This window comes from Convolutriloba macropyga, chromosome 3 (assembly GCF_964194025.1).
Source record: "Convolutriloba macropyga chromosome 3, txConMacr16.3, whole genome shotgun sequence".
NCBI lineage: Eukaryota > Metazoa > Xenacoelomorpha > Acoela > Convolutidae > Convolutriloba > Convolutriloba macropyga.
The window spans coordinates 31,959,620-31,983,537 of record NC_134470.1 but is presented as its reverse complement, the minus strand read 5'-3'; the positions used below and the strand labels follow the sequence as shown (position 1 = coordinate 31,983,537).

At 34.1% G+C, this 23,918-nt stretch overlaps 1 protein-coding gene across 1 annotated transcript in view; it reads left to right on the top strand.

Annotated features, from left to right (window-relative positions):
* LOC142336153 (cullin-3-like) overlaps nt 1–23,918 on the top strand; it is an 81,608-nt gene that overhangs the window by 15,671 nt on the left and 42,019 nt on the right. Inside the window, exons 7-12 of the mRNA XM_075384752.1 lie at nt 88–233; nt 658–858; nt 2,602–2,772; nt 3,239–3,370; nt 3,532–3,714; nt 18,447–18,660. Coding sequence (XP_075240867.1) covers nt 88–233; nt 658–858; nt 2,602–2,772; nt 3,239–3,370; nt 3,532–3,714; nt 18,447–18,660 — 1,047 coding nt within the window. The remainder of the gene's footprint in view (nt 1–87; nt 234–657; nt 859–2,601; nt 2,773–3,238; nt 3,371–3,531; nt 3,715–18,446; nt 18,661–23,918) is intronic.

Below are 23,918 nucleotides of genomic sequence, written 5' to 3'. Positions count from 1 at the left end.
TATGTGCTTTTTGATGCATAAAAATGCAACTGCTTGTAATAGATTCATAATAAACAGATACAATGTAGATCCAATTTGTTTTCGTAGACTTGAAGTGTCTGTATCAGCTATTGAAGCAAGTGGAGAGTGGTCTGAAGACAATCTCATCCTGCATCAGTAGCCACCTGAGGGAAGAGGGAAAGACCCTGGTTGCAGAAGAAGGAAGACAGGGCAGTGCTGTGGACCCAGTGCTCGTGAGTTAATAATTGCTCTCGTATTGTCACTTTTGATTATAGGGTCATTTTGATTTCTCTGCTTTTTGCGTCAGTTTTTTACATTACTATTTCTTGTGCACTTTAGTAATGGCAAGTGGCCTCGGTTGTGAAATCAGTTGAAATCGAATGTTTCAAACTTGAATGAGCTGCTGCTCATTGGTACAAAAACTGTCATTTAACTGAATTTTTTTTCTTTGATTGAGTCATTCATGACCTCTTTTTTGAGGATTCGAAACATATTACCCGTTTAGTAAATATTTACATGCTCTCTAATATTACTTAATTTAATAAATCTGTAAAAAAATAATAAAACATTTGAAAATGCGAATGCGATTTGTTTTTTGGTATTTATATTTACTCTCTCTCGTCCCTTTCATATTCTCAAGGTTCTGATGCTGTTTAGTATGTGACGAACCTATTGGAGCTGAAGGACAGGTACAATGAGTTCATGGAGCAAGCATTTGACAATGACAAGCAGCTGAAGCAGACTGTGAACAGTGACTTTGAGTACTTTGTCAATCTCAACTCCAGATCCCCCGAGTACCTCTCCCTCTATGTAGACGACAAGTTCAAAAAAGTATGGAGGGGCGGAGGCCTCAGAGTGGTTAGTCCTAGCTTCTTTGAATTTAGACTAAACAAGAATGCTCGTTAATGTACGTTCGCACATGATGTTCCGACCCGAGCTCATCTACATTTTTGTCAACCTAATGATGAGATAGTTAAAAATAGATGTTGAAAAAGAGATGTAAAAATAGATAGAGTTTTAAAAAATCGTCACAAAACCGAACTACTAATTCAATTGCATAATACCATGCCTCATTACAGCGCTCACAAGATCTGCCAATAGAAAGACTACGAGAAAAAAAAAACAAACACCAAAATAAGCAAAAACAAAAATTTTTCAGCGAATGTGCTAAAAGAAGAGAAAAAGGAACACAAATAGTGATCACTCACAAAATTTTATGAAAACGCATATTGTGCGACAAACAAAACATGAGTTACGACATGACATCAATGGAAAAATAGTTTCTGAATTACAAGAAATTGGATGGAAGCTCTCAATGATGAGACTAAATTACAAGCTGACGAAAAGAACAAAAACTGAAAAGTATAGAAAAAATCAATAGTTAGCAGATAAAACCGCTTACCAGAATAATTTTTGTTGCAATAAAAAGGAAAGGAAGGGTGTCCAGTCATTACTGAGACTGACTTACTTTTCATGAAAATTAGTTTAATATCTGCTAATTTAAAAAATATTTTTTAAAGTCTTGACAGCCCTTAGCTGTCCGCTCAAAGCGCTATATAGGTTTACCTAATGCACATTAGAAAGCCGATTGCACTTTTAGTTGGCAAGTCTATGTGATAGGACTCCCAAAATTTAGTAAAACTCAAAAAGGAAATCAAAATTTCATTAAAAATTTCGAAAACAAAAAACATGAGCGATGCCTCGAAAACGAATTTTTTGTTCATTGGGTATCATTTGACTGTAAATGAAGTTGGTAATTAACGAAACCTCGATATGACATTGACTAGTCTCTGAGTGACTAAAAACATTAATAAATAGGAAAAGTTTTCTTAAAAAAACAGCTCTCAAGTTGAATTCGAGTTTTTTTATACTTCCTCACGAAACCAGAACTAGCCTTTTTATCGGTCTACTGGTAGAAATTGATTATCACAAAATTGGTTCCTTTTGTAGCATGACAAGTAATTTTGAAATAATATTTTTTATAGAAAAGCCTTAATTTGAAGGAAAATTACGCTAAATTGAACAAAATCATGCTAAAAGTGAACGAAATATCACATGGTCACACAAAACTTTAAACCTCGATAACTCCTCGAAAAATGCGAAGTTAAAAAAATGTTTTTTATAGCTGTGAAGCTGTAAGCTGAGCGAAGCTATATTGCGGTGCTCTTGGTTTTTTTTTTGTTTCGTCGTCTGACGCCTTTTTTTCGTTTTACATTTGTTCACACAGCAAAGCTGAAAAAGTCAAATTTTCTGAATGACTTCTTCCTCTCACTAACGGAATTTGCGCGCGTGACGTCATTTCTCACTCGCTTTAGCAAAAGTTTGCCTGTTAGCCGGCAAAAGAGGCTTAGTTGCCACTGTCATCTAGAGCAATGAGCTGGACATCAAGAACAGAGTAACTTTCTTGAATTAGCAGTAATTTGAAACGTTTGGTCGAATTTAATTCATTTTTTGTTTCTTAGCACTCTGCATTTGTTCAAGTGGCGTTGATTGATATGCAGGGCCATGTGTGAAACTATTATATTGCTTTAGCAAGCATTTGCATCAGGGGTATATTAAATGATTCGAAGCTGTCAATTGGCTTCAAAGTTTGTTTTTCAGGCTACGGAGGAAACGGTGGAACAGTTGCTTGATAAAGTGATGGTTATCTTCCGATTTCTAAATGAGAAGGACATGTTCGAGAGGTACTACAAGCAGCATCTGGCCAAACGACTCCTCAGTGGCAAATCGGCAGTCGAGGACCACGAGAGAACCATGATATCCAAGCTCAAGGTTTGCTCTCCCTTTGAATGACAGCAAACAATTGAGCAATAGAATATATTACTTAGTTCATTGCTGACATGGTTCTAATTCAAATCATGAGCCCAATAATTTAGTTTACCCCCCCCCCCCCCCCTGTTCGTTAATTTCATCAATCGCTTTCTTCTTTTTCTGTCAACTCAGGCAATTTGTTCAACTCCCCTCTCATTGGGTGAGTCGAGAACAATTAAAATTATTTAAGTCCCCTCCCATTGGGTGTGCAATTCGTGGTTATAAAAATCATGTTTTGGTAACGCTTGCGATCATGCTCATCAAGCTGTCATTTTTACCAATGAGGATACCTTGGTTAACAAGAAATTTTTCGTTACTTCTCTGGAAATTTTCTCGTATTTGGAAGCTTCCGCAAGTGCTACTTGATGTACGTGCGATGTTGAAAATTGTTCGATGCGAGTGAAATAGTGTGTTCTGTTTGTTAAAGACGGAGTGTGGATCGCAATTTACGGGCAAGCTAGAAGGCATGTTTAAAGACATCTCGGTGTCATCTACTCTCAATGAGAACTTCAAGCGGTCTGCATTCGTCTCCAACCTACAGTTCGACTTTCAAGTCAAGGCAAGTTGAACCATGTCACCTTTTGTCGATTGGGTGGTAAAATCTCGGGTGTACCTTTGGTTACGCGTTCTAAGTCTTCACCTCAACTTAGTTCGCTAACACCGTGTAATTAATTTGAGTTCCTTTGGCAACATTTTAAAAGGACGTATGTGTTGCTCCAGGTGCTAACAAGTGGCAACTGGCCCTCCTCGCAGCAGAGCAGTGAGTGCATTATGCCAGTGGGTCTGGAGACGGCGTTCGAGTGCTTCAAAAACTTCTACCTCTCTCGCCACTCGGGCCGTAAACTCATCATACAGCCCAACAAGGGCAACGCAGACATCAAAGCCACTTTCTACCCCCCAGATGTAGGTCAAACACAAAATCTGATGTATTTTAAATGGTCGCACCTCACTCATTTCTCCCTTGCCAAATGAATAGCATGAAATGAAAGTTATGCAAGTTTTTTGAAACACTTTTTTCAATCATTGGATTTCTGGTGAGTTTTTTACGAATGGAAGAGGAGTATTGGTTTTCTCAAGGTTTTTACAACTCGAAGAGGAGTATTGGTTTTCTCAAGGTTTTTTTCTTGAGTTAGAGAAGTTTTTTGATCATGCGCTCCGTTTAGTGAATAACATTTTGACTTTGAAAAGTAGTTTTTGACTGAATGGCACATATAGATAACCGTTTTTAGCCGTTTTTTCGTCTAAGTGGTACAGTGTTTTTGCTTGTAATTTGGTTTTTTGTAGAAATGATGTTTAGTCGATGCTATATTGAAATGTAAATCTCGGAAATTGATACCACAGTGTTTTGCAGAGCCTGAAAATGCGTTTCAAGTTTCAAATTTGGTTTTCAACTTTCAAAAAGCAAGAATTAGTCTTTGTGTCGGTGTTCCTTACATTGTGTCCATATTCTTCACATTATAGTTTGTATCATTCTAGCTTTGTCCGGGCACCTACCTTTATATTGGTTATATTGATTTTTTCAGTTGTTGAAAAATTGAATGATTTCAGCTTGTTATTAGATTTTTGTCATTTCTTTGGTTTGCAATTGATTTCAATCAACATAAGGCAGTACTGAGTTTGCTAGAAAGCGTTTTCCAAAATTGTCACTCATTGCTATTTATTACATTTTTCTTCCGGTCTTGATATTGTTTTTAATTTTTTTTGCCTTTGAATATTATTCTTTTGATTAAGTCTTCTGATTATTTTATTTTTTGAATTAGTATGAAATCATGTTGTCTAGCATTTTGTTTTTTCTTAATTGCAGCGATTAGAAATATTATTGTAGTAGTTTTCCTATTTTTAAATTTGAGCGTTCTTTTTTTGAAAAATTTAACTTAGTTTCTAAGTTTTTATTAATATCTGCCGTTTGCTTTAGCGATCTTTCTGAGATTAGAATCATGGTTTATTTGAGGGCAATTGATAGACTTGTCAGGTTTTTTAGCCTATCAATATTTTGATCGTCCTAATTATTTCGGACTTTTTTAACTTTACCAAACGTTTTCATTAATATAAAATTTTGCTGCATTTTGTTTATCTTGGTGACAGTGGCTTAAGTTTCACCAATTTTAGATCAGACCTGGAGAGGTAATGAGTTAATGGTTTAATACAAAAGGGAATAGCCTCAGCTGCAACTACGGTTTTTTGCGAAGTTTTGGCGCTTCGAGTGGTTTCCGAAATTCTTCCGGATATGTTTTTTACGGGAAGAACTATTTGTTCAAACGGCGTTTTGACCAAAAAGCGAAAGTGAGTAAAATTTCCGTGTGAACTGTTTTCTTAGCGAGAGAAGTTATTTGATCATGCACTGCGTTGAGTGAATGACTTTTAGACTGTGAAAAGTGTTTTTGAGAGAATGGCACATATGGATAACCGTTTTTAAATGTTTTTTCGTCCATTTGGCCCAGTTATTTTAATGTAAAACGTTCTTTGTAGAAATAAGTTTTCATCGATGCTGCGTGAATATGTAAGCCCCTGGAATTGGTACCACAATAATTTTGGGCGCCTAATAATACGTTTCAAGCGCAAAATTGGCACATTTTTCTCAATTTTTAGTCAATTTTTGGCTTTTTTCATTAATTTCTTCGTTTTTGGAGCTTTGACCGTTTTTGTCTCTCTGCTAAATAATTATGGCAACTTAATTTTGATAATTTGGCATTTGAATGCCTCTTTTTGATGTGAGATTTTCTTGTTTTTGTAAAATTTCACACATTAATCCGTTTTTGGCAATTTTTGTCCAAGTTTTTTGTGTGTAGTTTGTATTTAGTTACCCTTAAAACTCTTTAATGTGCACCGTCTGGGATTATAGTTTCGTTTTATTATTAAGTCTAGCGTTTTTTTGGTAATTAGCTTTTGAAATTGAGTGAAATAACTTGATCATTCATAAACCATTTTTTTCAATTTGTTTTAGTGTTTCGAAAGCGAACTGTTTTCACTTACTGAGACAGGAACATGGGTATGCAATTTTTTTCAAGACGTGATGACTTAATAATGAAAAATCTAGGTTTTTCTGCTTAAATTGTTTTCGTTTTCAATTCTAAATAGAAATTCGATGTTGATTTTTTTTAATTTTCAAAAGTTAGAATTAGTTTTCTTAACTGTTATACAATGTCCTTGTTCTCCGCACTTGAATGTATCTTTCCAGCAATCTCCTGAGGTTTGTAGGTTTATTGGTCCTGATTTTATTAGTTTTGAAGTTTTTGATTTGAACTGATAATTTAAGTCCTGATTTTTGCTTTCAATTTTTTCGTTTGCAGTTTTTTTATTACAATATAGTTTTTGCTAGATTCACTGTCACAAATTTTCGTTAACAGATTTCTTTTGGGATTATTCGTAGGGCTAGTTTTTTGTAATGTACAATTTTTTCCTGTTGAATATTGATCTTTTTTCTTAAGTCTTTCATGATTAATTTCTGACTTAATTATATTATGGGCTATTGTTTTGTTTTATCGCGTTCATTGGTTTTAAAACGACAACTACTGCCCAACTTTATTTAGTCATTACTTGATTACAGTTTTTATTGCATAAAATAGTGTTTTTGCAAAAATCACGGAAGTTGATTTATTTTAATAATTTTTTTCGAATTTTTTCTCAACAGAAAATTTTGACAGCCTAAGCACTTGCTGCACTTTGCTGCTTATTGCATATTGAATTTTTTCCTTTTGAATATTGATCTTTTTTAATAGCCGCACAGCGATAGCTGGGGCTATTATTGGCCTTCTCTTGGTTGTTTTTTTATCTCGTCATGATTTTTGTTACGACCATATGACGTCACAGCCACTTTTTGTTCATTCGTTCATGCAATTTCAACTGAATTGCATGCGGGACGTCATTTTTCGCTCTTAGTGGAGCGAGTTTTTTTGTTCATACGCGTGATTAAATTTTTGGTCACACTTGACTTTCCTCACTCTCAAAAATGACTTCCTCACTTTAAAATTGACTTTTATTTACTTTAATTCAAAGAGATAAGGTCAAATGGGTGTGTGTCACTCTAAATGAAGGTTCTTTGAGATCATCTAATAGAGGCAGCATCAACTTATACACATTTTTAATCAAAATATAAAAGATCAGCCTTCAATGAAAAGACGAATTTTTTTGTTCTGTCTTTTTTACTGTTTTTTTTTTTAGACTGCCGATCTACGAATCTATTGCGGCTATTTTCTGGCAATCTGCCAGCTATGTTCTTAAGTCTTTCATGATTAATTTCTGACTTAATTATATTATTGGCTATTGTTTTGTTTTATTGCGTTCATTGGTTTTAAAACGACAACTACTGCCCAAATTTATTCAGTCATTACTTGATTACAGTTTTTATTGCATAAAATAGTGTTTTTGCAAAAAATCACGGAAGTTGATTTATTTTGTAATAATATTTTCAAATTTTTTCTCAACAGAAAATTTTGAAAGCCTAAGCACTTGCTGCACTTTGCTGCTTATTGCATATTGAATTTATTCCTTTTGAACATTGATCTTTTTTTAATAGCCGGACAGCGATAGTTGGGGCTATTATTGGCCTTCTCTTGGTTGTTTTTTTTTTATTTCGTCATGATTTTTGTTACGACCATATGACGTCACAACCACTTTTTGTTCATTCGTTCATGCAATTTCAACTGTATTGCATGTGTGACGTCATTTTTCGCTCTTAGTTGAGCGAGTTTTTTTGTTCATGCGCTTGATTAAATTTTTGGTCACACTTGACTTTCCTCACTCTCAAAAATGACTTCCTCACTTTAAAATTGACTTTTATTTACTTTAATTCAAAGAGATAAGGTCAAATGGGTGTGTGTCACTCTAAATGAAGGTTCTTTGAGATCATCTAATAGAGGCAGCATCAACTTATACACATTTTTAATCAAAATATAAAAGATCAGCCTTCAATGAAAAGACGAATTTTTTTGTTCTGTCTTTTTTACTGTTTTTTTTTTAGACTGCCGATCTACGAATCTATTGCGGCTATTTTCTGGCAATCTGCCAGCTATGTTCTTAAGTCTTTCATGATTAATTTCTGACTTAATTATATTATTGGCTATTGTTTTGTTTTATTGCGTTCATTGGTTTTAAAACGACAACTACTGCCCAAATTTATTCAGTCATTACTTGATTACAGTTTTTATTGCATAAAATAGTGTTTTTGCAAAAAATCACGGAAGTTGATTTATTTTGTAATAATATTTTCAAATTTTTTCTCAACAGAAAATTTTGAAAGCCTAAGCACTTGCTGCACTTTGCTGCTTATTGCATATTGAATTTATTCCTTTTGAACATTGATCTTTTTTTAATAGCCGGACAGCGATAGTTGGGGCTATTATTGGCCTTCTCTTGGTTGTTTTTTTTTATTTCGTCATGATTTTTGTTACGACCATATGACGTCACAACCACTTTTTGTTCATTCGTTCATGCAATTTCAACTGTATTGCATGTGTGACGTCATTTTTCGCTCTTAGTTGAGCGAGTTTTTTTGTTCATGCGCTTGATTAAATTTTTGGTCACTCTTGACCTTCCTCACTCTCAAAATTGACTTCCTCACTTTGAAATTGACTTTTATTTACTTTAATTCAAATAGATAAGGTCAAATGGGTGTGTGTCACTCTAAAAGAAGGTTCTTTGAGATCATCTAATAGAGGCAGCAGTAACCTATACACATTTTTAATCAAAATATAAAAGATCAGCCTTTGATGAAAAGACGAATTTTTTTGTTCTGTCTTTTAAATGTTTTTTTAGACTGTCGATCTACGAATCTATTGCGGCTATTTTCTGGCAATCTGCCAGCTATGTTCTTAAGTCTTTCATGATTAATTTCTGACTTAATTATATTATTGGCTATTGTTTTGTTTTATCGCGTTCATTGGTTTTAAAACGACAACTACTGCCCAAATTTATTTAGTCATTACTTGATTACAGTTTTTATTGCATAAAATAGTGTTTTTGCAAAAAATCACGGAAGTTGATTTATTTTGTAATAATTTTTTCAAATTTTTTCTCAACAGAAAATTTTGACAGCCTAAGCACTTGCTGCACTTTGCTGCTTATTGCATATTGAATGTTTTCCTTTTGAATAATGATCTTTTTTAATAGCCGCACAGCGATAGCTGGGGCTATTATTGGCCTTCTCTTGGTTGTTTTTTTATCTCGTCATGATTTTTGTTACGACCATATGACGTCACAGCCATTTTTTGTTCATTCGTTTATGCAATTTCAACTGTATTGCTTGTGTGACGTCATTTTTCGCTCTTAGTGGAGCGAGTTTTTTTTTCATGCGCGTGATTAAATTTTTGCTCACACTTGACTTTCCTCACTCTCAAAAATGACTTCCTCACTTTGAAATTGACTTTTATTTACTTTAATTCAAAGAGATAAGGTCAAATGGGTGTGTCACTCTAAATGAAGGTTATTTCAGATCAGCTAATAGAGGCAGCAATAACCTATACACATTTTTAATCAAAATATAAAAGATCAGCCTTTGATGAAGACGAATTTTTTTGTTCTGTCTTTTAAATGTTTTTTTTAGACTGTCGATCTACGAATCTATTGCGGCTATTTTCTGGCAATCTGCCAGCTATGTTCTTAAGTCTTTCATGATTAATTTCTGACTTAATTATATTATTGGCTATTGTTTTGTTTTATCGCGTTCATTGGTTTTAAAACGACAACTACTGCCCAAATTTATTTAGTCATTACTTGATTACAGTTTTTATTGCATAAAATAGTGTTTTTGCAAAAAATCACGGAAGTTGATTTATTTTGTAATAATTTTTTCTCAACAGAAAATTTTGACAGCCTAAGCACTTGCTGCACTTTGCTGCTTATTGCATATTGAATGTTTTCCTTTTGAATAATGATCTTTTTTAATAGCCGCACATCGATAGCTGGGGCTATTATTGGCCTTCTCTTGGTTGTTTTTTTATCTCGTCATGATTTTTGTTACGACCATATGACGTCACAGCCATTTTTTGTTCATTCGTTTATGCAATTTCAACTGTATTGCTTGTGTGACGTCATTTTTCGCTCTTAGTGGAGCGAGTTTTTTTTTCATGCGCGTGATTAAATTTTTGGTCACACTTGACTTTCCTCACTCTCAAAAATGACTTCCTCACTTTGAAATTGACTTTTATTTACTTTAATTCAAAGAGATAAGGTCAAATGGGTGTGTCACTCTAAATGAAGGTTATTTCAGATCAGCTAATAGAGGCAGCAATAACCTATACACATTTTTAATCAGAATATAAAAGATCAGCCTTTGATGAAAAGACGAATTTTTTTGTTCTGTCTTTTAAATGTTTTTTTTAGACTGTCGATCTACGAATCTATTGCGGCTATTTTCTGGCAATCTGCCAGCTATGTTCTTAAGTCTTTCATGATTAATTTCTGACTTAATTATATTATTGGCTATTGTTTTGTTTTATCGCGTTCATTGGTTTTAAAACGACAACTACTGCCCAAATTTATTTAGTCATTACTTGATTACAGTTTTTATTGCATAAAATAGTGTTTTTGCAAAAAATCACGGAAGTTGATTTATTTTGTAATAATTTTTTCAAATTTTTTCTCAACAGAAAATTTTGACAGCCTAAGCACTTGCTGCACTTTGCTGCTTATTGCATATTGAATGTTTTCCTTTTGAATAATGACCTTTTTTAATAGCCGCACAGCGATAGCTGGGGCTATTATTGGCCTTCTCTTGGTTGTTTTTTTATCTCGTCATGATTTTTGTTACGACCATATGACGTCACAGCCATTTTTTGTTCATTCGTTTATGCAATTTCAACTGTATTGCTTGTGTGACGTCATTTTTCGCTCTTAGTGGAGCGAGTTTTTTTTTCATGCGCGTGATTAAATTTTTGGTCACACTTGACTTTCCTCACTCTCAAAAATGACTTCCTCACTTTGAAATTGACTTTTATTTACTTTAATTCAAAGAGATAAGGTCAAATGGGTGTGTCACTCTAAATGAAGGTTATTTCAGATCAGCTAATAGAGGCAGCAATAACTTTTACACATTTTTTATCAAAATATAAAAGATCAGCCTTCAATGAAAAGACGAATTTTTTGGTCTGTCTGTTTTACTGTTTTTTTAGACTGCCGATCTACGAATCTATTGCGGCTATTTTCTGGCAATCTGCCAGCTATGTTCTTAAGTCTTTCATGATTAATTTCTGATTTAATTATATTATTGGCTATTGTTTTGTTTTATCGCGTTCATTGGTTTCAAAACGACAACTACTGCCCAAATTTATTTAGTCATTACTTGATTACAATTTTTATTGCATAAAATAGTGTTTTTGCAAAAAAATTATGGAAGTTGATTTATTTTGTAATAATTTTTTCAAATTTTTTTCAACAGAAAATTTTGAAAGCCTAAGCACTTGCTGCACTTTGCTGCTTATTGCATATTGAATTTATTCCTTTTGAACATTGATCTTTTTTTAATAGCCGGACAGCGATAGTTGGGGCTATTATCGGCCTTCTCTTGGTTGTTTTTTTTTATTTCGTCATAATTTTTGTTAGGACCATATGACGTCACAACCACTTTTTGTTCATTCGTTCATGCAATTTCAACTGTATTGCATGTGTGACGTCATTTTTCGCTCTTAGTTGAGCGAGTTTTTTTGTTCATGCGCTTGATTAAATTTTTGGTCACACTTGACCTTCCTCACTCAAAATTGACTTCCTCACTTTGAAATTGACTTTTATTTACTTTAATTCAAATAGATAAGGTCAAATGGGTGTGTGTCACTCTAAAAGAAGGTTCTTTGAGATCATCTAATAGAGGCAGCAGTAACCTATACACATTTTTAATCAAAATATAAAAGATCAGCCTTTGATGAAAAGACGAATTTTTTTGTTCTGTCTTTTAAATGTTTTTTTTAGACTGTCGATCTACGAATCTATTGCGGCTATTTTCTGGCAATCTGCCAGCTATGTTCTTAAGTCTTTCATAATTAATTTCTGACTTAATTATATTATTGGCTATTGTTTTGTTTTATCGCGTTCATTGGTTTTAAAACGACAACTACTGCCCAAATTTATTTAGTCATTACTTGATTACAGTTTTTATTGCATAAAATAGTGTTTTTGCAAAAAATCACGGAAGTTGATTTATTTTGTAATAATTTTTTCAAATTTTTTCTCAACAGAAAATTTTGACAGCCTAAGCACTTGCTGCACTTTGCTGCTTATTGCATGTTGAATGTTTTCCTTTTGAATAATGATCTTTTTTAATAGCCGCACAGCGATAGCTGGGGCTATTATTGGCCTTCTCTTGGTTGTTTTTTTATCTCGTCATGATTTTTGTTACGACCATATGACGTCACAGCCATTTTTTGTTCATTCGTTTATGCAATTTCAACTGTATTGCTTGTGTGACGTCATTTTTCGCTCTTAGTGGAGCGAGTTTTTTTGTTCATGCGCGTGATTAAATTTTTGGTCACACTTGACCTTCCTCACTCAAAATTGACTTCCTCACTTTGAAATTGACTTTTATTTACTTTAATTCAAATAGATAAGGTCAAATGGGTGTGTGTCACTCTAAAAGAAGGTTCTTTGAGATCATCTAATAGAGGCAGCAGTAACCTATACACATTTTTAATCAAAATATAAAAGATCAGCCTTTGATGAAAAGACGAATTTTTTTGTTCTGTCTTTTAAATGTTTTTTTTAGACTGTCGATCTACGAATCTATTGCTGCTATTTTCTGGCAATCTGCCAGCTATGTTCTTAAGTCTTTCATGATTAATTTCTGACTTAATTATATTATTGGCTATTGTTTTGTTTTATCGCGTTCATTGGTTTTAAAACGACAACTACTGCCCAAATTTATTTAGTCATTACTTGATTACAGTTTTTATTGCATAAAATAGTGTTTTTGCAAAAAATCACGGAAGTTGATTTATTTTGTAATAATTTTTTCAAATTTTTTCTCAACAGAAAATTTTGACAGCCTAAGCACTTGCTGCACTTTGCTGCTTATTGCATGTTGAATGTTTTCCTTTTGAATAATGATCTTTTTTAATAGCCGCACAGCGATAGCTGGGGCTATTATTGGCCTTCTCTTGGTTGTTTTTTTTATCTCGTCATGATTTTTGTTACGACCATATGACGTCACAGCCATTTTTTGTTCATTCGTTTATGCAATTTCAACTGTATTGCTTGTGTGACGTCATTTTTCGCTCTTAGTGGAGCGAGTTTTTTTATTCATGCGCGTGATTAAATTTTTGGTCACACTTGACTTTCCTCACTCTCAAAAATGACTTCCTCACTTTGAAATTGACTTCTATTTACTTTAATTCAAAGAGATAAGGTCAAATGGGTGTGTCACTCTAAATGAAGGTTATTTCAGATCAGCTAATAGAGGCAGCAATAACTTTTACACATTTTTTATCAAAATATAAAAGATCAGCCTTCAATGAAAAGACGAATTTTTTGGTCTGTCTTTTTTACTGTTTTTTTAGACTGCCGATCTACGAATCTATTGCGGCTATTTTCTGGCAATCTGCCAGCTATGTTCTTAAGTCTTTCATGATTAATTTCTGATTTAATTATATTATTGGCTATTGTTTTGTTTTATCGCGTTCATTGGTTTCAAAACGACAACTACTGCCCAAATTTATTTAGTCATTACTTGATTACAATTTTTATTGCATAAAATAGTGTTTTTGCAAAAAAATTACGGAAGTTGATTTATTTTGTAATAATTTTTTCAAATTTTTTCAACAGAAAATTTTGACAGCCTAAGCGCTTGCTGCACTTTGCTGCTTATTGCATGTTGAATGTTTTCCTTTTGAATAATGATCTTTTTTAATAGCCGCACAGCGATAGCTGGGGCTATTATTGGCCTTCTCTTGGTTGTTTTTTTTATCTCGTCATGATTTTTGTTACGACCATATGACGTCACAGCCATTTTTTGTTCATTCGTTTATGCAATTTCAACTGTATTGCTTGTGTGACGTCATTTTTCGCTCTTAGTGGAGCGAGTTTTTTTATTCATGCGCGTGATTAAATTTTTGGTCACACTTGACTTTCCTCACTCTCAAAAATGACTTCCTCACTTTGAAATTGACTTCTATTTACTTTAATTCAAAGAGATAAGGTCAAATGGGTGTGTCACTCTAAATGAAGGTTATTTCAGATCAGCTAATAGAGGCAGCAATAACTTTTACACATTTTTTATCAAAATATAAAAGATCAGCCTTCAATGAAAAGACGAATTTTTTGGTCTGTCTTTTTTACTGTTTTTTTAGACTGCCGATCTACGAATCTATTGCGGCTATTTTCTGGCAATCTGCCAGCTATGTTCTTAAGTCTTTCATGATTAATTTCTGATTTAATTATATTATTGGCTATTGTTTTGTTTTATCGCGTTCATTGGTTTCAAAACGACAACTACTGCCCAAATTTATTTAGTCATTACTTGATTACAATTTTTATTGCATAAAATAGTGTTTTTGCAAAAAAATTACGGAAGTTGATTTATTTTGTAATAATTTTTTCAAATTTTTTCAACAGAAAATTTTGACAGCCTAAGCGCTTGCTGCACTTTGCTGCTTATTGCATGTTGAATGTTTTCCTTTTGAATAATGATCTTTTTTAATAGCCGCACAGCGATAGCTGGGGCTATTATTGGCCTTCTCTTGGTTGTTTTTTTTATCTCGTCATGATTTTTGTTACGACCATATGACGTCACAGCCATTTTTTGTTCATTCGTTTATGCAATTTCAACTGTATTGCTTGTGTGACGTCATTTTTCGCTCTTAGTGGAGCGAGTTTTTTTATTCATGCGCGTGATTAAATTTTTGGTCACACTTGACTTTCCTCACTCTCAAAAATGACTTCCTCACTTTGAAATTGACTTCTTTTTACTTTAATTCAAAGAGATAAGGTCAAATGGGTGTGTCACTCTAAATGAAGGTTATTTCAGATCAGCTAATAGAGGCAGCAATAACTTTTACACATTTTTTATCAAAATATAAAAGATCAGCCTTCAATGAAAAGACGAATTTTTTGGTCTGTCTTTTTTACTGTTTTTTTAGACTGCCGATCTACGAATCTATTGCGGCTATTTTCTGGCAATCTGCCAGCTATGTTCTTAAGTCTTTCATGATTAATTTCTGATTTAATTATATTATTGGCTATTGTTTTGTTTTATCGCGTTCATTGGTTTCAAAACGACAACTACTGCCCAAATTTATTTAGTCATTACTTGATTACAATTTTTATTGCATAAAATAGTGTTTTTGCAAAAAAATTACGGAAGTTGATTTATTTTGTAATAATTTTTTCAAATTTTTTCAACAGAAAATTTTGACAGCCTAAGCGCTTGCTGCACTTTGCTGCTTGAGCAGTTTGATGCTTCCAATTGCTTGAAACTTTTTTGTGTAGTAACTTTTTCCTGTTTTAAATACGGGAGTAGTTAATTGCTCTCAAGCGAAGTTTGAAGCAATTATACTAGTCCTGTGGTCTTTTATGAAATTTTTTGTCTGACCCATATAACTTTTCTTCCTCTAAAACGAGATAAACAGGTAGCGGCCGGAGGTCATTAGGGGCTCTTAGATTCTCTCTTACTACTATACTGCAAGTATGCAATTCAACTAAACTGTGTTGGAGACATAAATTCATTGTGTGATGGGAGGTTCTTGGAGTTTGACCCCTTCACCCCCTCACCCCCACGCTTCAACCCTCGGCAATTGAGCTAAAGCTGAAAAGATAGCCTCTCTAAAACGTACCTAGAGCCAGTCGTTTGAGATCAATTCTCCCGACTTTAGCCGGTGATGTTTCGCTTCTAATTTTTTTTAGTTCAGTTGGTTTTATGGGCTTACTTACAAATTTTGACCTAATTTTAAGTTTTAGTAGTCACCTTAGTAACTACCAGTTAATTTTTAAGGTTTTTTAGAGAGGCGACTCTTCGAGTCGTTTCCGGAATTCTTCCGGCTATGTTTTTTATTTGGTCGTCACAATTTTTGTTACGACCATATGACGTCACAATCACTTCAAATCTGCTTTTTGTTCATTCGTTCATGCAATTTGAACTGAACTGCGTGTGTGACGTCATTTTTCGCTCTTAGTTGAGCGAGTTTTTCTGTTCATGCGCGTGATTAAATTTTTGGTCACACTTGACCTTCCTCACTCTCAAAATTGACTTCCTCACTTTGAAATTGACTTTTATTTACTTTAATTCAAATAGATAAGGTCAAATGGGTGTGTGTCACTCTAAATGAAGGTTCTTTGAGATCATCTAATAGAGGCAGCAGTAACCTATACACATTTTTAATCAAAATATAAAAGATCAGCCTTCGATGAAAAGACGAATTTTTTTGTTCTGTCTTTTTACTGTTTTTTTTAGACTGTCGATCTACGAATCTATTGCGGCTATTTTCTGGCAATCTGCCAGCTATGTTCTTAAGTCTTTCATGATTAATTTCTGACTTAATTATATTATTGGCTATTGTTTTGTTTTATCGCGTTCATTGGTTTTAAAACGACAACTACTGCCCAAATTTATTTAGTCATTACTTGGTTACAGTTTTTATTGCATAAAATAGTGTTTTTGCAAAAAATCACGGAAGTTGATTTATTTTGTAATAATTTTTTCAAATTTTTTCTCAACAGAAAATTTTGACAGCCTAAGCACTTGCTGCTTATTGCATATTGAATGTTTTCCTTTTGAATAATGATCGTTTTTAATAGCCGCCAAGCGATAGATGGGGCTATTATTGGCCTTCTCTTGGTTGTTTTTTTATCTCGTCATGATTTTTGTTACGACCATATGACGTCACAGCCATTTTTTGTTCATTCGTTTATGCAATTTCAACTGTATTGCTTGTGTGACGTCATTTTTCGCTCTTAGTGGAGCAAGTTTTTTTGTTCATGCGCGTGATTAAATTTTTGGTCACACTTGACTTTCCTCACTCTCAAAAATGACTTCCTCACTTTGACATTGACTTTTATTTACTTTAATTCAAAGAGATAAGGTCAAATGGGTGTGTGTCACTCTAAATGAAGGTTATTTCAGATCAGCTAATAGAGGCAGCAATAACTTTTAGACATTTTTTTTTATCAAAATATAAAAGATCAGCCTTCAATGAAAAGACGATTTTTTTGGTCTGTCTTTTTTACTGTTTTTTTAGACTGCCGATCTACGAATCTATTGCGGCTATTTTCTGGCAATCTGCCAGCTATGTTCTTAAGTCTTTCATGATTAATTTCTGATTTAATTATATTATTGGCTATTCTTTTGTTTTATTGCGTTCATTGGTTTCAAAACGACAACTACTGCCCAAATTTATTTAGTCATTATTTGATTACAATTTTTATTGCATAAAATAGTGTTTTTGCAAAAAAATCACGGAAGTTGATTTATTTTGTAATAATTTTTTCAAATTTTTTCTCAACAGAAAATTTTGACAGCCTAAGCGCTTGCTGCACTTTGCTGCTTGAGCAGTTTGATGCTTCCAATTGCTTGAAACTTTTTTGTGTAGTAACTTTTTCCTGTTTTAAATACGGGAGTAGTTAATTGCTCTCAAGCGAAGTTTGAAGCAATTATACTAGTCCTGTGGTCTTTTATGAAATTTTTTGTCTGACCCATATAACTTTTCTTCCTCTAAAACGAGATAAACAGGTAGCGGCCGGAGGTCATTAGGGGCTCTTAGATTCTCTCTTCTTACTATACTGCAAGTATGCAATTCAACTAAACTGTGTTGGAGACATAAATTCATTGTGTGATGGGAGGTTCTCGGAGTTTGGCCCCTTCACCCCCTCACCCCCACGCTTCAACCCTCGGCAATTGAGCTAAAGCTGAAAAGATAGCCTCTCTAAAACGTACCTAGAGCCAGTCGTTTGAGATCAATTCTCCCGACTTTAGCCGGTGATGTTTCGCTTCTAATTTTTTTAGTTCAGTTGGTTTTATGGGCTTACTTACAAATTTTGACCTAATTTTAAGTTTCAGTAGTCACCTTAGTAACTACCAGTTAATTTTTAAGGTTTTTTAGAGAGGCGACTCTTCGAGTCGTTTCCGGAATTCTTCCGGCTATGTTTTTTATTTGTTCGTCACAATTTTTGTTACGACCATATGACGTCACAATCACTTCAAATCTGCTTTTTGTTCATTCGTTCATGCAATTTCAACTGAACTGCGTGTGTGACGTCATTTTTCATTCTTATTGGAGCGAGTTTTTCTTAGATCATTCGCGTGATTAAATTTTTGGTCACATGTGACTTATCTTCTTTACTTTTTTTCAAAGAGATAAGGCCAAGTGAGTGTATATCACTCTGAAGGTTATTTAAGAGCAGCTGATAGACGCAGCAATAAGCTATACAGATTCCTAATCAAAATTTCAAAATAATCTTTCTGAATGATAAGATTTTTTAGTCTTTCCTTTTAAATCTTTTAGACTGAAGATCTACAAAGCTATTGCGGCTATTTTCTGGCAATCTGCCAGCTATGTTCTATCTTTGGCGAAGTGCCTGTGACGCTATGTTGACACTAAGCATTACTTTGTCAACTGGTTTCTGCACTCAGAAAAGCTGGTGGCGAGAATAATTTAGTTCAGATGTGAGCAGTGATATTTCTCAAATCATTGTTTGATGAATTATCTTTTTGGGCTTTTCAGTCTCCAGATCAAGTGCGTGAGAATATACTGATAGTGACTACCTACCAGATGGTCATTCTGCTGTTATTCAATCGGAAAGAGAGACTTACCTTCTCTGAGGTGCTGCACGACACTGGAATCCCCGAGAGAGAAGCTGCCAGGGCTCTCCAAGCTATCGCAGTTGGGAAGCCACAGAACAGAATTCTTGTCAAGACGCCAAAGACTAAAGAAATTGGTAGATGATGTTTTGTTATTGCTGCGAAGCTGTAATCTGAGCGTAGCTATATTGCACTTATCTTGGTTTTTAAAATGGTTTGAATTGTATTGGGGCGCTGTCTTTTTAACGACTCGAAAAGGAGTATCGGTGGTGCGTATTTTTTATAGCTACGAAGAGTATAAGCTGAGCGTAGCTGTATTGCGGTGTTCGTAATTTTTTACTATTTGAATTGTATTGGAGCGCTGCCTCTCTATACCTGCGAAGCTGTAGCTGAGTGGAGCTGTATTGAGGTGCTCTTGGTTTTTACAATTCAAAGAATTCGAATTGTATTGGTGAGCGTAGTTGTATTCCGGTGTTCGTGGTTTTTTACCATTTGAATTGTATTGGAGCGCTGCTTTTTATACCTGCAAAGCTGTTGCTGAGTGGAGCTGTATTGAGGTGCTCTTGGTTTTTACAATTCAAAGAATGTGAATTATTGGGGCGCCGTCTTTTTGTAACGACTCGAAAAGGAGTATTGGTGGTGCGTATTTTTTATAGCTGCGAAGATTATAAGCTGAGCGTAGCTGTATTCCGGTGTTCGTGATTTTTTACAAATTGAAATGTATTGGAGCGCTGCCCTTTTATACCTGAGAAGCTGTAAGCTGAGTGGAGCTGTATTGAGGTGCTCTTGGTTTTTACATTTCAAAGAATTGGAATTGTATTGGGGCGATGTCTTAAGATCTGTTTACACATTTTTGTGATTTTTGAAGTCAAATTGGAGTAATGATTTTGGTCACGCCGAAACAGGAAGTGAAACGAAAAAGCGAGTAGTTTTGCAGTGTGAAAATTTTTTAAATTTTAATTTTAGAGTGAGAAAACGGTGTTTGAACAAAAGGTCGCTTTCTCGCGTGTGGTTTTTTGTTAACTTTCGCTATTTCGGCAATGATTTTTATTGCTTTTTCTGTTTTTATCTGTTTTTAAGTGGTTTTCCCAATCCTTTCATAGTCCATTGTAGGTCTAGTATTTGTCTAGTCAATGAAAATTTTTGATTTGTTTGTCAGGACTTGTCCTGCTGTTTTGTTTCGTCGTCTGACGCTTTTTTCGTTTTACATTTGGCACACAGCAAAGCTGAAAAAGTCAAATTTTCTAAATTTCTTCTTATCGCTAACGGCATTTGCGCGCGTGATGTCCTTTTTCTTTCTCTCTAGCCAACATTTTTAGGACATTTGCGTGATTAGATTTCGATCATGGTAATTTGAATTAGTTTTAGGTCAAAGAAACCCATATGTGTGTGTAAAGGTTACAAATGAAAAGGCTTCTGCGGAATGAATTGGTTATTACTTTGTCGTTGAATGTTTGTTTAGCGGCGTTGTTTGTTTAGCTTTTGAGCAGCGTTGATAAGTTTTTCAACTTATATCTGCATCTGTTTCTATCGCATTTGGCACGCAAGTCTATTGCTTTCGCAGCTATTCCGGCAATCTGAGACTATGTTTCTACGATCTGTCTACACATTTTCATGACTTCTGAAGTCAATTTGAAGTGATGATTTTGGTCACGCCGAAACATGAAGTGGAGCGAAAATGAGAGTGGTTTTGCTGTGTGAATTTTTTTCGTTTTGATTTTAAAGGAGTGAGAAAACTGTGTCTAATTTGCTTTTTCGCTAATGATTTGTTCTTCAAATGCGGTTTTTTTTATATAGATTTTTGTATTTTTAATAGCCGCAAAGCGATAGCTGGAGCTAGTATTGGCCTTCTTTTGGTTTTTTATTTCGTCGTCAAGATTTTTCTTTACGACCATATGACGTTACATTTTCTTCAAATCTTCTTTTTGTTCATTCGTTCATGCAGTTTTAACTGAATAGTGGTTGACGTCATGAGGATGACGATGAGGTTTATTTCAATTGGCCGATTAAGTTTTGACGCGTAATGAGATTTTTGTTCACTTTCAGAAATGACGTTCCTCACTCTGAAATTGATTTTTATTTACTTCAATATAAAGGTTAAGTCAAGTGTGTGTCACTCTAGTTAAAGTTTATTGGAGATCAGCTCATAGGAGCAGCAATAAGTTAAAAAAGATTTTTAATCAAAATATAACATCTCAGCTTCTAATAAAAAGGTTTGTGGTGTGTTTCTTTACTATCTTTTTGAGACTACAGATCTATTGCGTCTGTTTTCTAGCAATGTGCCAGTTTTTTAAAATTTTTATCTAATTTTCTAAATGGTTTTCCCAATTTAATAGCCCATTCTTGTTCTGCTATGTCCTTTGTTTCGCTATCTGACGCGCTTTTCTTTTATCTTTGTTCACATTACAAAGCTGATTAGGTTTGAAAAGCTTTTCTGAAATACCTCTTCCTGTCACTAACGGTGCTTGCGCGCGTGAGGTCCTCTCTCTCTCTCTCTCTCTCTCTCTCTCTCTCTGTGTGTGTGTGTGTGTGTGTGTGTGTGTGTGTGTCAGCAAAAGTTTTTAGGTCATTTACTTGGTTAGATTTTGATCATAAGCGGCTAAGCTCTTTCAATAATTGACTTCTATACTCTAAAACTAAGTTTAATTTGACTTAGTTTAAAGTCAAAGGAATTTGAATGTGTAATAATAGTCCATGATAAAAAGTCTTCTGCGGAGTGAATTTCAAGAAGTCCTATTTTTATCGCTGAATGTTTTTACATAGCTTTTTCCATCTCATATCTATCTGTTTTTATCTGATACGGCACGCAAGTCTATTTGGCAGTTTTTCCAACAGTCTACCGGCTATATTTGGTAATATTGCTGGTGTGGATTTGAAACAGGAAGTAAAATGCGAGAAGGCAAACTGTTTGCGTCGAATTTCTAAATAGCAAAAATTTCCTTTACGCGAGCAATTTTTTTTATCACGTGCTGCATTTCTGCAGTGTAATCTCGAGTTTAAGTTAAAGTGTTCGTATCTTTTGTCTAAACTAGCAATGGTGTGCCTGAAAGCTTTTTCGACCATCTGGAACAAACATTAAACTTAGGTTTATTTTTGTACTACTTTTATCCTTTTGGTTTTTTTAAAGCTGTTTTTGTATTCTTCTTCAATTCTTTCCCACCTTTAGGGGAGTTTTGTGGTTAGAATTAATTCTTTAGCAGTTTTAATTCTGTTTATTTTGCTTCATATTTTTTTTAGTTGATATGGCGTTCTCGATCAATTCTTAATTGAGAGCTTTTCTTAAGATGTTGTTGCTTTGAAGTGACTCTAGACATGGTACTTCTCAATGAATTGAATGCTACAAATTTCTGTTTTTATCAGGTTTTAATTATTTTGCATTTTTTAATGTTTGTTCAATATTTCTCTGCTAGTATTGGCCGGGTGACTAATCTGGCTAAAGTTGTACTGAACATTTTTTGCTCAATTATTCTTTGGAAGACACTTGAAAGACAGACAGGCCTCTTTTTTAATAGCCGCGAAGCGATAGCGGCTATTATTGGGGACAATCGTTGTTTTTTTATTAGTCGTCTCCATCGATGATTCTTACGGCCTGACTTCTTGGAATTGACTTTTTCAATGACCTCAGTAACTTCTACTGCTTTGCAGTTAAAATTTGTGTACGTGACGTCATTTCTGCTTTTAGGTCAATTGCGTGACTTACCTCACTCAAAAAAATGACCTCGGAAATCAGTTATGGAACTTTATATTTTATGAACATTTACTAATTAATGGTGTGCATCTAAATAGGGCCAAACTTACACGCCCTAATTATTGATTATTAGTCTTTAGTTTTGATTTCGAATATCAATTTTGTAAAAGTTCTTTTAGGGCTTTTTCATTGTAGACCGTATGTGTCATAAAATTGAAAGTCCGATTATAACCCAAAAAGTCTAGTGGTCTATTAAAGGACTGGAGGTCGATCTGTCTTATTTTTTTAGTTGTTTCAATTCAAGGAAGGCCACAGGCATCGATCGCGGCTATTTTCCGGTAATCTGCCGGCTATGTTCATTGATTTTCTACAAATTTTTTGTTTTCTCCGGCTTTTTCCTTCTTTTGATCGTTGTTTAGTTTTCCCCTGCCAAGTACTGGTTAAGTGACTGATCTACAAAACGATTTTCTTCTCCAAATATTAATTGGGAAATTTCATTTGAACCTTTTGTAAAGAATTTTTACAGAATTTTATAGATAATTTTTTGTCTTCGTCCTCTGCTTTCCCTCGGGTATTTCTCTTTGAACATATTTTGTTAGATTATCTTTTATCTGGTATCATTTTGCTGCAAACTACATGTATTGCAAGGTCTTTTGCCAGTACCTAGTTTTTTGGAATCGCAACTTCAATCAATCTGTACAGATGCTGTATCTTTTGTCGGATATTTTTGCATAATATTTTCCTGCTATTGTTTCAACATATTTGGTTTTTTCATGTAGGAGATACGTTTGGTCTAAACGGATGGTCAATTTTTAATGCGAGTCGTTTCCTGAATTTTTCGGACTTTGATTTTTAAGATCTTTTCAAATTTTTACGATTTTATTAGTCAAATTAGAGTGGTGATTTTGATCAAGCCAAAATACGAAATTGAGGGGAAAAACGAGTGGTTTTGCAGCGTGCATTTTTTCCACACCAATTCTAAAATGATATGAGAAAACTATATTTGAAAATTTTTTCCGTTATAGATAGCTCGTTTAGATTTTTTCTGTTGCCCCCCCCCCCCAAGCCTAGTTGGCATTTTAAAAATTCTTTAGCAGTTTTAATTCTGTTTATTTGCTTGATATTATTTGTTAGTTGAGAGTAAATTGGATCAAATTTTTTTGCCTCTTCGTTCTGATTTTATTCTTGATATTGGTTTTCTCGATCAATTCTTAATTGAGAGCTTTTCTTCAGATGTTGTTGCTTTGAAGTGACTCTAGACATGGTTCTTCTCAATGAATTGAATTCTACAAATTTCAGTTATCAGGTTTTAATTATTTTGCATTTTTTATTGTTTGTTCAATATTTCTCTGCTTGTATCGGTCAGGTGACTAATCTGGCTAAAGGTGTACTGAACCTTTTTTGCTCAATTATTCTTTGGAAGACACTTGAAAGACAGACAGCCTCTTTTTTGATAGCCGTGAAGCGACAGCGGCTATTATTGGGAACATGTGTTTTTTTAATTCGTTGTCTCCATCGATGATTGTTAAGAGCTAACCTCTTGGAATTGCCTGCAGTGATCTCTACTGCTTTGGGGTTGAAATTTGTTTCCGTGACGTCATTTCTGCTTTTAGGTCAATTGCGTGACTTACCTCACTCAAAAAATTGACCTCGTAAATCACTTATGGAACTTTATATTTTATGAACATTTTTTAGTTATTGGTGTGC